Genomic DNA, 15,662 nt, shown 5'->3' on the forward strand with positions numbered 1-15,662 from the left:
TGTCAGCACTGGCAGTTTATCCGAAGCAGGAGTGATCCTAAGGCCCTGGTTATTGCTCTTCATCTCAATCAAACTGGTGAGTAACAGTCCCTTGTGATGTTTCCATCTTGTCAAATAACACAGGGCACTTTCACATGTCACATATTCTTTTATATTCCCCTTGTTATTCGTATTGTGATTGATGTATTATTGCACAAAGCAGCACAAAGTCTGCCGACTCTGCTGCACTTGGACACAACTGTCTCCATTGCCAGGATACAAACCTTGACTAGTCTTGGATTGTATTGCCTAGGATATCTCCTTGTGCACTCAGTGCACCCTATAATGACTGATTTTAAGTACAGATGACATACAATATGGGACAATATTGATGTATTGATTTATTCAGGGAAGGTCAATGCTTATCACAATACAATATAAAATTCAATAGGATTTAGACTAATACCTATCACCCAGTTAGGGTTTTTTTTTTAATTATTTTACTTGTTTATTAACTTGCTTACTTACATATGAACACTTCTGAATTGTTAGCTAATACAGTATATAGTAACTCCAAGTTTATGACATCGTTGAAATCGGGTTAAACAGGGTTTAGCAAATGAGGTGTTTTTTATTACTTTGTAAATATGTTAATAAATATTTACTAACTAATGACACCAAATGTCAAATTCTAAGAGGCTCTGCGGTCCAGTGGTTAAAGAAACAGGCTTATAACCAGGAGGTCCCCGGTTCAAATCCCAGCTCACTCACTGTGTGACCCTGAGCAAGTCACTTAACCTCCTTGTGCTCTGTCTTTGGGGTGAGACGTTGTTGTAAGTGACTCTGCAGCTGATGCATAGTTCACACACCCTAGTCTTGTATTTTGTAAAGCGCTTTTTGATGGTGGTCCGCTATGAAAAAGCACTATACAGAAAAAAAAGAGCACTCTCTGTTATGATTGTATTTGAAGTAAATCAATTAAAAAAGTGACTCTTCAGTAAAATAGAACCATATTTGACTGTTTTAAATATACATGAATAATCCCATATTAGACTGTACAGTATTTTACACCATATTACATTTCTTTAAGGGGGTATTATTAGGAGATATGTTTCATTCAGGGATTTCCAATACAATGTTAAATATTTTAAGATACATACAGCAATGTACATTCATTGTATTGTTTATGTGTAATTACATTTCTTTGCTTCTCTCTATCAGAATAAAAAAACAATACACATCAAAATCACAAACTGGAAGAAGCAACGATGTTTGTCAAAGAAATATTCTGCACATTAGTGACGAGTCTTTTCATTGTGCCCAGTAAGCCTACTACTTTATACAGTATTTTTTGGAACATATTATTATTATTATTGTTATTATTATTATTATTATTAGTAGTAGTAGTCCAAGCACAGTATTGTGTGTGAATATTTAAAACAAGTGATATAATGGAACATTCTCGATGTGCGAGTGTTTTAAACTGTGGTGTGCCACAGTGTTTTTAAATATACTGCATGTAACTGGTGTTTGTTTAGCACACCCACCACAGATCAGCCTCCACAGTTCAGACCCGATCACACTGGCACTCTGTAACCCTGTTGAGCAGCAGGCAGCTCCTGCTAGCGCTATAGCTGTTAAACATGCCATTTTCAATCTCTGTTTAAACTCAGTAAGAAAAGCCCTCATTATCATGGATTTTGGTTCATTGACAATATGTTACCCTGGCATTGTACTTCTCATCTTCAGTTAAAAAAAGAAACCCATTCAAAAGCAGGATGTGAGTCCTGCATTCAAACAGGACAGAGTGTCTGTGGAATACACACAAGAGCAGCACCCATTCAACACACGCAGTATTGTCCTGTTCTGTGGTGCTTTACAGTCAAACCCAGACATTGTATTAGATTCCTAGAAAACACTACTGCATTAACAAAAATGCTGAAAACTTGCATTACCAATCAGAGATCCCCTAATCTGAAACACACACATAAACAGTGTGAGTGAATATCAGCATGAAACAGGTTCTCAAGCAGCCGCTGTATATCCTTACACGGTTTGATTTTAATTCCCTGGTTTCAGATTCTATAATGTATTTATGAATAGTAATTTGTATGCAGTAGTTCTCAGCAATGAAAGGTAATACAGTCTGGGAATGTTTCCATTGTCCAATTGATCTGAATTATTCTACTGTACTAGACACATACACAACAGGTTTTTTTAAGCAAGCATGTTGAATGTTTTGTTCTTCCATGTTGATGTTCACAATGTAATCTTTTTCAGCTGTTCAGGGTGGTGACTGGGGAGTGAATTATCCTCCACAAGAGATGTGTGCTTTGAGAGGATCCTCTGTGGTCATACCTTGTACATATGATTATCCTGAACTGTTTCATGGCACAGTTTTAACTGTAGTAACTGTGAAGTGGTTCAGGACTTCTATTCGTGATGTTGCTGATCCAGGCACATATGTGTATCACAGCAGTGGAATCAATGTGAGTCCTGAATATGAACACCGGACAGAGTATCTAGGGAACAAAGTCAAGAACTGCACGCTAAAGATAAGTGCTCTGCAAAGCAGTGACAGAGACAGATATTATTTTAGATTTGAAACAAATAACCCTTCTGGTAAATGGACTGGTAGAACTGGTGTGTCACTTTCAATAACCGGTGAGTGTTTTTAGATATTTCCTCCAATAGCATGTTTTAATAAACTTTGCCCAAAACCATACTTTTTATTATTATTATTATTATTATTATTATTATTATTATTATTATTATTATTATTATTATTGTTATTATTATTATTGTTATTATTATTGTTATTTATTATTTTAGCAGGTCTCTATGGGTGAAAGGCATGATTAAGATGATTTGTCACCCAGCTCCCCTGTAACTCAATGGATTTACAGTGATTTGAATAAAACTGGATAAACTAATGTTTCAAAACAAGAACAAAAGATGTTCTTGTCTGAATGTGTGCTTACCGGGCTGAGATGGTTTTTTTTTTCTCATATTTTAGATTTGAGTGTTTGTTAATTAACTAACATGCCTTTTTATTCCATGAAGAGCTAAAGGTTACCCTGGACCCTCCTGTTCTATATAATAATGTGAGAGAAGGATCTTTTGTTTCCCTGTCCTGTGGCTTTGACCGCTGCAACCTGAGTGAGAGCAGCTTTGTCTGGTACAGGGAGGGGCAGCCAATCAAGAATGAGAAATCAAACAAACTTCAGTTTATTGTTTCTTATGAGCGTTCTGGGAAGTACTGCTGTGCTGCTGCTGAGAACAGCAGCATTAAATCTGAAGAATTCGACTTGATTGTGAAATGTGAGTATAGTGAACAAAGGCTCTGAGGCATTTCAATGAACACTATTATATACTGCATTGAATACTTTCAATAGATAAGTTATAATCACACACAATACACCCCAACAGCACTGTCATTAATCCATATATCCAGCAATAAAAGTGGTAACAAGACTAGAAAATGAAGTTTAAAAAATGGATGTCTGGGTGGGAAGACTGTCCCCTGCACACATCACTTATGCAATTGTGACCTATCAGAGCACTAGAAATCCTGGGGAACACTGTCCCCTACACACATCACTCATGCAATTGTGAACCTACTCCTGAAACACATTTAGGAAGTATTTAATCATAAAGATCTGATCATTCTGTGCTGACTTTCAGACTCCCCAAAGAACACCTCGATCTCAGTCAGGGCTCCTGGTGGAATAGTGGAGGGGAGCACAGTGACGCTGACCTGCAGCAGCACAGCAAACCCACCAGCCAGCAGCTACACCTGGTTCAAGGGGAATCAAATCAATGTCGTGAACTCAGGCAGTGAACAGAATCTCATCTTTGCAAACATCAGCCTTGCTGACAGTGGAGAGTATTACTGTGAATCAAGCAATGAGATTGGAAGACAAAAATCTCCGCCAATGCAAATACATGTAAAATGTAAGTGCTGTCTGTTTGCCTGAACACTGTCCCCTACACACATCACTCATGCAATTGTGACCTATCAGAGCACTAGAAATCCTGGGAACACTGTCCCCTACACACATCACTTACCAATTGTGACCTATCAGAGCACTAGAAATCCTGGGAACACTGTCCCCTACACACATCACTCACGCAATTGTGACCTATCAGAGCACTAGAAATCCTGGGGAACACTGTCCCCTACACACATCACTCACGCAATTGTGACCTATCAGAGCACTAGAAACAGCTGGGTAACTCACTCCTCTATTGGGTTTGATTCATTCGCACCCCTCTGGCTCCCTGCTATCTCTTCAGTGTCTCAAGTTCTTTGTATGATTTTAACACCCACTACTCACTGTGCACTGGATCAGCCAGACATGCACAAGTCATTTCTACCCCTTTAGCCCTCACACTGCTGCAAGAAAACAGCGATGCATTAGAATATTGGGACCCTACTCCTGAAACACACTGAGTAAGTATATAATCATAAAGCTCTGTACTGAAGAATGTTTAACAACAGTTAAACAATTGCAGATTTGTATAGTTCTAAACAAATAAAAACAAGACAAAACATATAAAAAGTAGTTTGCTAGAATTTGTTTTCAAAAGTTGTTCATATATATGGTAATCATTTCCACATTAATTAGAGCACTTAGCACTAAAGAATACTTTTGGGCACTTCTGTACATACATTAGAGGTGCAATGTGCGTCTCTGGGGAAAAGGTGCAGTAAAAAAGTTTTCCCTTAATATTGTAAGAGAGTTCAAATGAAATTACATTCATTTATTTTTATAGCACTCATTCAATGCAACCAATGTATTCTAGTTAGTAATATCTCTGCACTGTGCTGTACTGTTAATGCAAACACTTTCTTTCTTTCTGTTTTCTTGGACAGCGATCATGGGAATGAACACGTTAGTATATGCAGTGGCTGGGAGTGTACCTGTGATCATCTTGCTTATCCTAGTGATTATCATTTGCATCAAGAGGTGAGTACCAATTAAAAAAAAAACTAAAATTAATTAGAACTTCAAAGAATGTAAAGTTTCTGGTAGAAAACTAAATACGGCAGCAAATATGATCATTCAATCATCTTCGCAAGAGCATTTTCCTCTTTGCATGTTCGTTCTTTCATTATATTTCAACTGATTTGCCAGCACATTAGAGCCAGCTCCAGCGAGATGGAATGACAAATAGAAGCAAGCCAAGGTGCCAGGACACATGCTGACATCCTCTAATAAAAATGTCATCCTAACTGACTGATTCAGTGACTGATTTTTTTTTACATCATAAGGAACAAAAAAGACCAACCACTAGAAAAACGGAATGTGGAAAATGAAGGAGACAATAAGGAGATCATGGTAACCTCAATTACTTATTAATAATCATCAAGGACCTTTATAATTAATGCAGGATCTTAGCAACAGTAATAATTATTATAATGGACTTCCATGTCTAGTAGAATCTGTTTTCAGGAATTCACCTCTAAATAACCTTTATTAGTAGCACCCTGTAAGGTCGATAATGCATTTCCAGTTATGTTATTTTAAAGATTTTCAAAAACCGCAAGAAAAAGGAACTGGAATGATGAAATCCTGTATTATGCAAATGAGACAAACCATTTAGTCTGACTAAACAGCTCTTTTGTTCTCTTTATGTAAATTGCACATTCTTGGTGTTTACTGGTGTGAGTAAGTTTCTTCAATACCTTTGCTGTGTTCATTGTATTCTATTTTTAAGATTTGAGTTTTACTGCACATTGCGAATCATCTTTTGCTCTTTCTTTGTGTTTTTGAAGGATATAAATACAATATATGCAAATGTAAATGTATCACATTCTACCAGAGGAACACAAGACCATTTAGAGGAGATGGAGGAGATACACTATGGATGCATCCAGTTCCAGGACAAAGACCAAGCGAAGTAAATATAGATACATGTATTTTTCTAATTGAAACCACCTTTAATTGCATTGCAGATCACACAATTGCCCTGTAGAAAAGGGAATGAACGGAAGGCAAATGACATGACCTGTCACTAGAATGGCACACGAATGGCCCCCATATAACTGTCACCATAGTGTGATATATATATATATATATATATATATATATATATTATATCATATATATAAATATTATAATATATATATTAATATAGTGTACATACAATCTTATTTATTGTCCTATACAGACAGTAATCCATGCAGTAAAGGGATACCTAAAGGCTAAAATCTGCAACAAAACTATCTAATGATTAAAAACGTTGTGATAGTTTCTTAATATTTTTTAAACTATTTTGTGTTTTGCTTTATTAGGTTAACCACCATAAGAAAATATAAATGAATATATTAGTAGCCGCTGCAGTATTTTTTTTTTAAACACAAAACAAAAAGACAGACAACCCACCAGTGCAGTGGTACACAGTGCAGGCTTATTTTTTGGTCATATTTATGGATATATTTATTTATTTTGTGTCTCTCTCCAAATTAAACGGCAAGACAAAAAAGAAAAAAATCAAAAGTTAAAGGACAACTTTTTATGAAGGTTTTCAACTAGCACTATAAGAGCAGAGCAGCAAAACGATTGCATGCTCTAACTCCCCAAACTAGCCCAGAGCACACAGCCCGCCCCTCCCCCACTCTGCACAGAGGATAAGTGAAGGCTTTAAAATAATGTGCTTTTTCAATCTGCCAAGATTATTATGATTATTATAATTATTATTATTACTGTTTAAAATCAATATGTAACATTCATGCTCCCTCAGCTCAGGAATAAATGAAAAGAATGATCCTTTACAAGACTCTGTTATCTACAGCACAGTCGCCAAGCCGGTCAGCTGAACGGTATGAAATATCAATCTCCTCTTTCTTTTTGTATCTTTAGCTGTTAGGAAATGCACCACATTGACAACACTTGACACTGGCCGTGTCACAGCTACCTGTCGCTCCTTTCTGTGCACTTCTCATTTCAGGGTACATTTCTTTTTTTAACTGAATCCTAAGCAACATACATGGAAATGATTTGGATAGCTATGTAAATATGTTATATTATTATTATTATTATTATTATTATTATTATTATTATTATTATTATTATTATTATTATAATCCAGGGCAACTTACAATTGTTAAAAAATATCACAGTACAAAGTATCACATTACAAAATATCACATTACAGAATATCACATTACAGAATATCATATTACAGATAGGAGCAGTTATGAAGTACAGTAAAGTCAGTAGCAGATAAATCAAATAATAGCAGAAATAAAGAATACAGTGAATTACATTTAGGAGCGAATAAGACTCGGAGCAGTTAGCTTATAGTAAAAATATTTGCTTCAAGTCAGAGCAATTACAAAAACATGAAAATGGATCCCTATAAGAGTAAAATCAAGTATAAGATCCAGGAAGTAGTTATAATTAAGAGCAGTAGTAGAATACCGTGAGGTATGGAGCAGTTCAGTACAAGTACAAGCTGATGCAAGTACTGGTACAATTGGGTGCCATAAGCTTATGGTTGTGCTATACTGTGTGTTACAGGGTCAGTGTGTGGTACATTAGGAGCTCATGGTTGTGTTATACTGTGTGTTACAGGGTCAGTGTGTGGTACATTAGGAGCTCATGGTTGTGTTATGCTGTGTGTTACAGGGTCAGTGTGTGCTACATTAGGAGCTCATGGTTGTGCTATACTTTGTGTTACAGGGTCAGTGTGTGCTACATTAGGAGCTCATGGTTGTGTTATTCTGTGTGTTACAGGGTCAGTGTGTGCTACATTAGGAGCTCATGGTTGTTTTATGCTGTGTGTTACAGGGTCAGTGTGTGCTACATTAAGAGCTCATGGTTGTGTTATGCTGGTGTTACAGGGTCAGTGTGTGCTACATTAGGAGCTCATGGTTGTGCTATACTGTGTGTTACAGGGTCAGTGTGTGCTACATTAGGAGCTCATGGTTGTGCTATACTGTGTGTTACAGGGTCAGTGTGTGCTACATTAGGAGCTCATGGTTGTGCTATGCTGTGTGTTACAGGGTCAGTGTGTGCTACATTAGGAGCTCATGGTTGTGTTATGCTGTGTGTTACAGAGTGAGTGTGTGGTACATTAGGAGCTCATGGTTGTGTTATGCTGTGTGTTACAGGGTCAGTGTGTGGTACATTAGGAGCTCATGGTTGTGTTATGCTGTGTGTTACAGGGTCAGTGTGTGGTACATTAGGAGCTCATGGTTGTGTTATGCTGTGTGTTACAGGGTCAGTGTGTGCTACATTAGGAGCTCATGGTTATGGGGTTATCAATGTTAGTAAATAGGAAAGAGAACTTGGAGTTTCGAAGTGTGCAATTCACTTTAGTTTCTTGCTTTTCTTATGAATGCTCTTCATGCAGTTCCTTATATTGTTATCTTTTATTGTGTGTTTCTTCTGAGCTAATTTTCCTCTTCGTCGCTGTTATCTTCATTTTCTACTTGCTTCATTACTTCTCCTTTTCTCTTCAGAAACACAAGTTCACAATTCTGCTACAATGCAGAGGAACATGTTGCAGTCATTCAAGATCTTTTGCCATGTACTCTCCATCAAGTATTGGGACAGGTGAAGAAATGTAGAACAATGGACAGAGGGGCATTATTTTTTTTTTGCTTTACAAGAGTGTGACCAGCCCCAATCTAAGTCTTTATGAGCAATATGTGTACATGCTTTTAAAATGTCATGACCCTCTGTAATATATCCATTGACAAAACATACAATGTCAGATACTTGTGTAAAAGCAAAGCCTAAATATTTGTTTCTTAAATCCATGAATCAATGTGGCAGTCAATTAATTAGAAAAATATAATACTGAAAAATGCAGGAACAGTTTTTTATCAGAGAGAGAGAAAGTAACAATTGCCACTGTCTTCGGTTTTTTTTTTTTTTGGCTGTTTTTGGCTCTGTGCCATTTTTTTTTGTTTGTTTTTTTATAGTGTTTTTGTCTTGTTAAACCTTTTTATTTTGCAATAAACCGGCGCAATTCACTCACCACTTTGTGTCCTTGTATTTCCTGGTCTGACGTCACCACTACAGCCAGCCTGTTCACAGTGGCACATCATCTTAATCATGCCTTTCAACCCTAGTGACCTGCTAAAAATCATTTCAAATACTACTACTACTACTACTAATAATAATAATAATAATAATAATAATAATAATACATTCTCAGTATGGGGTTGGGCAAAGTTTCTTAAAACATGTTAATAACTCACCAGTTATTGAAAGGGATGATCCAGTGGTACCAGTATATTTACCAGTAGTGTGAGTTGTTGTAAATAATATCTGTCCCTGTCATTGCTTTGCAGAGCACTTATCTTTAGCGTTAGGTTCTTGACTTTGTTCCCTAGATACTCTGTCTGGTGTTCATATTCAGGACTCACATTGATTCCAGTGCTGTGATACACATATGTGCCTGGATCACCAGCATCAGGAATAGAAGTCCTGAACCACTTCACAGTTACTACAGTTAAAACTGTGCCCTGAAACAGTTCAGGATAATAATATGTACAGGGTATGACCACAGAGGATCCTCTCCAAGCACACATCACTAACGGAGGATAATTCACTCCAAAGGTACCACCCGGAACAGCTAAAAAATATTATATTGTTAATAATAAAATGGAATAACATAACATTTAACATGCTTACTTTAAAATACATATACACACGCACACACACACGCTATTTGAAATATCTGGTTACAGTGCAGAACAAAACCCGTGGCAGGAGCAAAGCTGTGTCCTGCATCAAAGTGGTTACCATCGCTGTGTATGACAATCACGTCATGAGCAAGGAAGACCAAGGTCAAGTCATGGCATGGTTTCATCGTGAGATTTAGCCTCCTTTAAATGGCTTTACATGTATCTCAAATACGTTTGGGTAGGCTGTATTAATACATTAATGTAGACATATATGTAGATTTATAAATGCATTCCTCAGGAAAGCACAGTTGCAAAGGGTACCTATTCTGGATTACAATATCCAATTATATTAGTATTGTGTAGCTTTCAGAAATAATTCGTCCAAACCAAGCTTTCACTGCGTCACCGATATCTTTACTTTGACCAACCTTAATCTGCACCGACTGACGGGGCGCTCATCCAATCAGGCTTTGAGGATAAAACTTTCAGCCAATAAAGAACCCCGCCTTTCCAGCTGTGGCTCAGAGGACAAACCCACGTTCACCAATCAAAGCCTTCAAAAACCAAGATGTTTTGTATCTGGAAATCTCGATTGGCTGTTAGCCTTGTCGCTCTAGCGAGTATTCAGGCAGGTCCTGTGTTTATGTTGCGAGACAATGAGGAAGGAAACATTGCATCTGGGTTTATAAATATATTTGTTTTAACGGCGTTTTGGTGATTTCTACGTTTTATAATACAGAAATGAGACTCAAATTGTAAAACCAGCGTTAAACCCTACTGACTGTGTCCTCGGAGCGCTTCTTACACCAAACCGGGAGGTCAGCAACCAGCGACAGGCAGTTAATCCGCTTCACAACTGGACTCTGTATTTATCTCTTGATGGAGCTGCATGTTGTTCACTATGAGAATGTGTAATTACTGAGTGCCTGGTAAGCAGGGATAGACCTACTGTACTGGTGTGTGTACACGAGGTCCCGGGCGGTGTGTGTTGCGGTTCACTCATATGCGACTTGTGCATTAGAGGGTAACATCAGAGTTGTTCGCTTGCTCTTGTTTTATAGGTAGGCTATGTTACTGTGATTTACAGATTTTCTGCACTGGAGTTGACATCATTTCAAACGAACCACTAATGTTGTAGCAGCAGGCGACTATGACGGTTTTCTGCAATCCCTGCTGTATATCTCTACTTGTAGTTTAATGTTGTAAAGGTGACATGTTCCTAGGGGCAGGCAATGCATTACTGTATATACCTAGATACTACATATACTTGTGCGACAGGGTGGGGGTTGGAAACGTACCTGTAGGCCGCTCAACTGGACTTTACACAACTTCCCAGTAACTTCTGTAAATGTCCAGAGAACGGGCGTGTCGTATCTAAATTTACGATTCCACTTACTCTTTTTGGTATGTAAGCAAACAAACTGCATTAACTTCCCTGAATAAAAGTATATTAAGTTGATATTTGCATAAACACACACACATAGAGGAGACAGCCATGGATTCTGCACATATTTCGTTGTGAGATGTTTGTTTATTTCCATATCGGGGCATTCTTTGATGTGTGTTTTTAATGACAGGCCAACTCTGAGTGCAAAATGCATTGCACAGGTAGATTCCATAGATCCCAGAATGATAGGGAACCGACACATAATAGGACATTAAATCGTTATGAAAATGTCAGCGATGTAAAGTATCTATTTAGGATATTAAATTGCATTTTAAACTGCAATATATACATGTAGAATTGTATGCAATTACTGTGTGTCAATTTGGGGTGGGATTATACATGAATAAACCATAAACAGATATTTAAAACCCGCTGTCTGAATGGAAGGCTGAGAAGATTTTTTTTTTTTTTTTTTTTTTTTTTTTTGTGTGTGTTTTCCTTTTCAGGGTTCAGTGAATGTCCCTTTGTTGGGTAACAAGGGAGGTCCTGCAATGGATTCAGTCTACATTAAACAGGAAGCCGCTGACTGGGAATCTGTGTGCATTAAAAACGAGGATTCTGATCTGGAACCAGCATGCATTGAGCAGGAAGTGTTGAGTGGAGATGTGAACACTACAATTGAGAAAGAGGTGCCTGAACTGAGAATCGCTCAGAGGAACCGCCTCCTCCCTGAAGTGCATGTGAGAAGAGGAAACTTAACAGCTGCCAGTGATCAGAGGGCAAGATCAGTGACTCCCAAGATCAATATAAAGGGCAAGTTAAGCTGAAATGCAGCTATGTTACAAAGTGGTATTTGTGCATTTAGAAAGTTTTTTGTTTTGTTTTTTTAAATGCAGCACAGTCAATTAATGTGTATATGTGTGTGTGTGTGTGTACACACACACAGACACACATTGTCCTTACATAAAACATATCTATACACAGATATGTATAGATAGATATAGGTATAGATATGTTTTATGTAAGGACATTTTTACCTTTTTAATTGCTTATAAAGTTTACTTGATGCAAAGCAGTTGTATTCTGTTTGTGTTTCTTACATTTTTATTCTGAAGTGCCTGAGTGGCCCACAAGGAGCTCTGTGAGAGCTGCAGCATGCTTGTAATGGGCAGCTATCGAATACAGTGTTGACGGATTCCTGCCTTTGTTCACTAATGACCAGTATACTTGAATATTAATTATCAAATCAATGATCGTTATGTCTTTTTGTTTTCAAGGCTTTGTTATCAATATCGCTCTTCCGGTTTATTGCCCACAGATCCGAAACGACGGCACAGGTTTTCAGAGGAAGAGGACATCGTGTTGAAGGAGGCGGTTGCTCTCCGGCACAATCAGCTGTATGGCAGGGAAAGCTGCAGGCTGGGGAGAGGAGGAAAGAAGAAGCTGTGGCAGGAGATTGCCAGCCATGTTAACAATGTGGCCGAACACAGACGCAAGCCAGATGATGTCCGGCGGCGTTTCGAATTTATAAGAAATAAACTGCGGTCGAGAGCTGGGCGTCTGGTTACAGGAGGAGTGAGTCAGGGATCCGCTGTGCCCAACGGCAGCAGGTCTCCAGACACAACCTCTGATGAACTCGCATCCCTGGAGGAAGAGCTGCTGATGGGAGTCTCCAGTGCTGTGGACACCCTCACTGAGTGGTGTGGTGAGGAACAGCTGTCACAGAATTTAAAATACAAACGTTACTAGAGCAGACTACAATTCTATTGCTTTGCACTGTTAAACTTTTGGCAGGCAGCTTTATTTTGTGGAGGCGTGCATATGTGTGCTATAACATATTTTAACATGCGTTTCTGTGCCACATTTGGCTATGCATCCAATTGTGATGAGACTTTGTATCGAACAAGCTATTCACAGTAACATAATTGCTGAAGAAGCACAGCTTTGCCACACCCTGTGAATGACTGTCATTATGACTTACACAACCTATTCTGTGTTTCTTATATTTTTGGCAGCAATATGTTGTGGCTGCAGAATAAATGACCTCCTAATGTGAGCCAATCCCTTTCTCTTCTGTCCTTGTTCCACAGATACCCCTTTGGGATTACAACCACCACCACCACCCCCTTCACTGGGCAGTCCAGCTAACTTTTACACCAGCTACTCCATGGATGTACCACACCAAGGTGCCACCAGTGTAAACGATGCACCTCACAACCCGCATTTCCCCAACACCCTGGTTCCGAGTCTGTGCAATGAGGAGCTAATGCAGGAGCCATATCCACCCAGCCAACACCTACCACAAGTAGAGGAACACAAAACACCAGCTTGGAACTTAAAAGACCAACCACAGGCAACCAGAAGTGCTCCATCCAGAAACATACCGACGCAACCAGCGATTTCACGCAACCCGTCTTCTGCAGCAAGACCTCAATCTTCGCAAGCAACAGTTAGCCAACAAAAAAGTTCAGGTGAAGGCCAGGAGGGGTATGGAGAGCATGAGGTTCTGGGAGCAAAGAGGTCAAGCCCTCAACCCCACCAGAATGACCCTGGATCTGCGGTGGACAGAGGCTATCTTATGGAGCGGAATTATACGATGGAGGCCATCCAGGAGGCTCGACTGCAGGAACTGCGTGCAATCTGCAAAGTGCTGGAGAGAGTGGAGCAGAAACAGAGCGCCTTCCTGGGCGCCATTGCCAGCAGGCAGAATGAAGAACTAGAGATGCGGCAGGCTCTTGTCCAGACTATTGGGAGCATAGGAACCACGATGAACAGATACTTTGAACATCTCATACAGAACTCTAACTCGACCTTCACTCCTCCGGAAAAGCTTATTCTGCCAGCAAGGGTGGATTCCCCAGCACAAGAAGCCAGCCACGTATCTCCCAGTGTTCTCCAGGGTGATTCTCCACACACCAGGGGGAAAGCTCTGTCCTTTCTTCCCAAACTCACAGACATGGTTTCCCTACCTTCTGAAGTTGTAGAGGATTGCATTGCAGGGTTGTATCCTACACACAGCCCTTGCTCTTATCCTGTGAAATACTGATTAAAGATCATATACCAGTACTGAATAGATGGTTTTATGTTATTTCAGCATGGTCTAATCTGGGCTACATTTCACAAAAAAAAAACTGATTTGGGAACCCAGTATTTTAGTTACAGAAGTTTAATTAGATCCAATTAAATATTCAGGTACAGTACATACAGTATAGTATTTTTATCACTTTCAGAGTCCTGCACTACAATAGTAAAGCTGTTTTTCCTTTCTTCTACAAAGTGTCGCTGTGAGATCAGGTATTCCTTTAATTCAAGTAAAATAATGAACTAGCTGAATTCAGCAAAACAGACAATATTAGTGCACTATTAGTCTAAATAATAATTACTTCCACTTCCAACATCCCAATTCTGAACTATCCCAATACAAACATTCATTTTGTGCCAACACAGAATAATTAAAATGCATAAACACAATGTACTGTAAGAAGTGCAATCACTAACACTGTGCCATGCTTTCAGTGTACTGTAGTGCAATCACTAACACTGTGCCATGCTTTCACAGTGTACTGTAGTGCAATCACTAACACTGTGCCATGCTTTCAGTGTACTGTAGTGCAATCACTAGCACTGTGCCATGCTTTCACAATGTGCTGTAGTGCAATCACTAACACTGTGCCAGGCTTTCACAATGTACTGTAGTGCAGTCACTAACACTGTGCCATGCTTTCACAGTGTACTGTAGTGCAATCACTAGCACTGCCATGCTTTCACAATGTACTGTAGTGCAGTCACTAGCACTGTGCCATGCTTTCACAATGTACTGTAGTGCAGTCACTAGCACTGTACCATGCTTTCACAGTGTACTGTAGTGCAATCACTAACACTGTGCCAGGCTTTCACAATGTACTGTAGTGCAGTCACTAGCATTGTGCCATGCTTTCACAATGTACTGTAGTGTAATCACTAATACTGTGCCATGCTTTCAACTGTCTATTCCCAGGTTATCAACTGCAATGCTCAGATATTCCAAGCTATTTTATCTGCCCTTCAAAGGAATATAACAAAAGATTTCTCAGGGGGGAAGTGGTATGCTGTAGCATTGAATATTGATCCTGCCCAACTCTCTGCATACACTGAAGTCTAGCTGTTTACCTCTGCAGATATTGTAAACTCTCATATTATAATAGAAGAGGGCGACTTTATAATATAACTTAATGTATATTATCAGCATTAACGCCATTAAGACATGCCCCCCTTATATTATCTAGGGGCTAAAGATTATTGTTTTATTAGTAGTAGTAATCGTAGTCGTATTTGCGTTTTTACAAAGCACGACGCAGCGGTAAAATCAGCAAAATAAAGTATTTCTTCTTTATCAATTTACCATATGACTTTGTGGTCCAGATCAAGTGTTAAGCTTCATGTGTGAAATAACACGATTAGTGGGTAGCTGTCATCTTATATTTCCACGTCCACTTGAAGTGGTTCGCTTTACGCTTTGACGTGATCTGTATGTGACCGCAGTGAATACAATGAAGGGCCCCCGGTTATCCCAGGTAGACTGTGTTTTCTGGAGAACGGGGGGAGGGGGCTCTTCATCTGTCGGCGGTGGTGATTGAATTACGTCAGCCTCTCTGTCTCTTGTTTGCTTTTTCG

The 15,662-nt window shown here is 39.0% G+C and overlaps 2 protein-coding genes across 4 annotated transcripts in view; both read left to right on the forward strand.

Moving 5' to 3' along the window:
• The window catches only part of LOC121298551 (B-cell receptor CD22-like), a 98,808-nt gene that overhangs the window by 907 nt on the left and 82,239 nt on the right, over positions 1 to 15,662 (forward strand). The window contains exons 2-4 of the mRNA XM_041225677.1: positions 2,260 to 2,643; positions 3,043 to 3,300; positions 3,664 to 3,933. Of these exons, the coding sequence (XP_041081611.1) occupies positions 2,260 to 2,643; positions 3,043 to 3,300; positions 3,664 to 3,933 (912 nt within the window). The remainder of the gene's footprint in view (positions 1 to 2,259; positions 2,644 to 3,042; positions 3,301 to 3,663; positions 3,934 to 15,662) is intronic.
• Positions 10,242 to 14,095, forward strand: LOC121298868 (myb-related transcription factor, partner of profilin-like). Of its 3 annotated transcripts, none has more exons than XM_041226128.1 (4): positions 10,242 to 10,551; positions 11,516 to 11,822; positions 12,328 to 12,714; positions 13,100 to 14,095. In XM_041226128.1, the coding sequence occupies exons 2-4, from the start codon at positions 11,561 to 11,563 to the stop codon at positions 14,053 to 14,055; spliced, it is 1,605 nt and encodes a 534-aa protein (XP_041082062.1). In that variant the 5' UTR covers positions 10,242 to 10,551; positions 11,516 to 11,560; the 3' UTR covers positions 14,056 to 14,095. The 3 variants fall into 3 exon arrangements, with proteins under 3 accessions (XP_041082062.1, XP_041082065.1, XP_041082063.1); XM_041226131.1 differs by having other exon boundaries at positions 10,242 to 10,440; XM_041226129.1 differs by lacking the exon at positions 10,242 to 10,551 and adding an exon at positions 10,594 to 10,683.

The sequence above is a fragment of the Polyodon spathula genome, chromosome 24 (assembly GCF_017654505.1).
Source record: "Polyodon spathula isolate WHYD16114869_AA chromosome 24, ASM1765450v1, whole genome shotgun sequence".
Classification (NCBI taxonomy): domain Eukaryota; kingdom Metazoa; phylum Chordata; class Actinopteri; order Acipenseriformes; family Polyodontidae; genus Polyodon; species Polyodon spathula.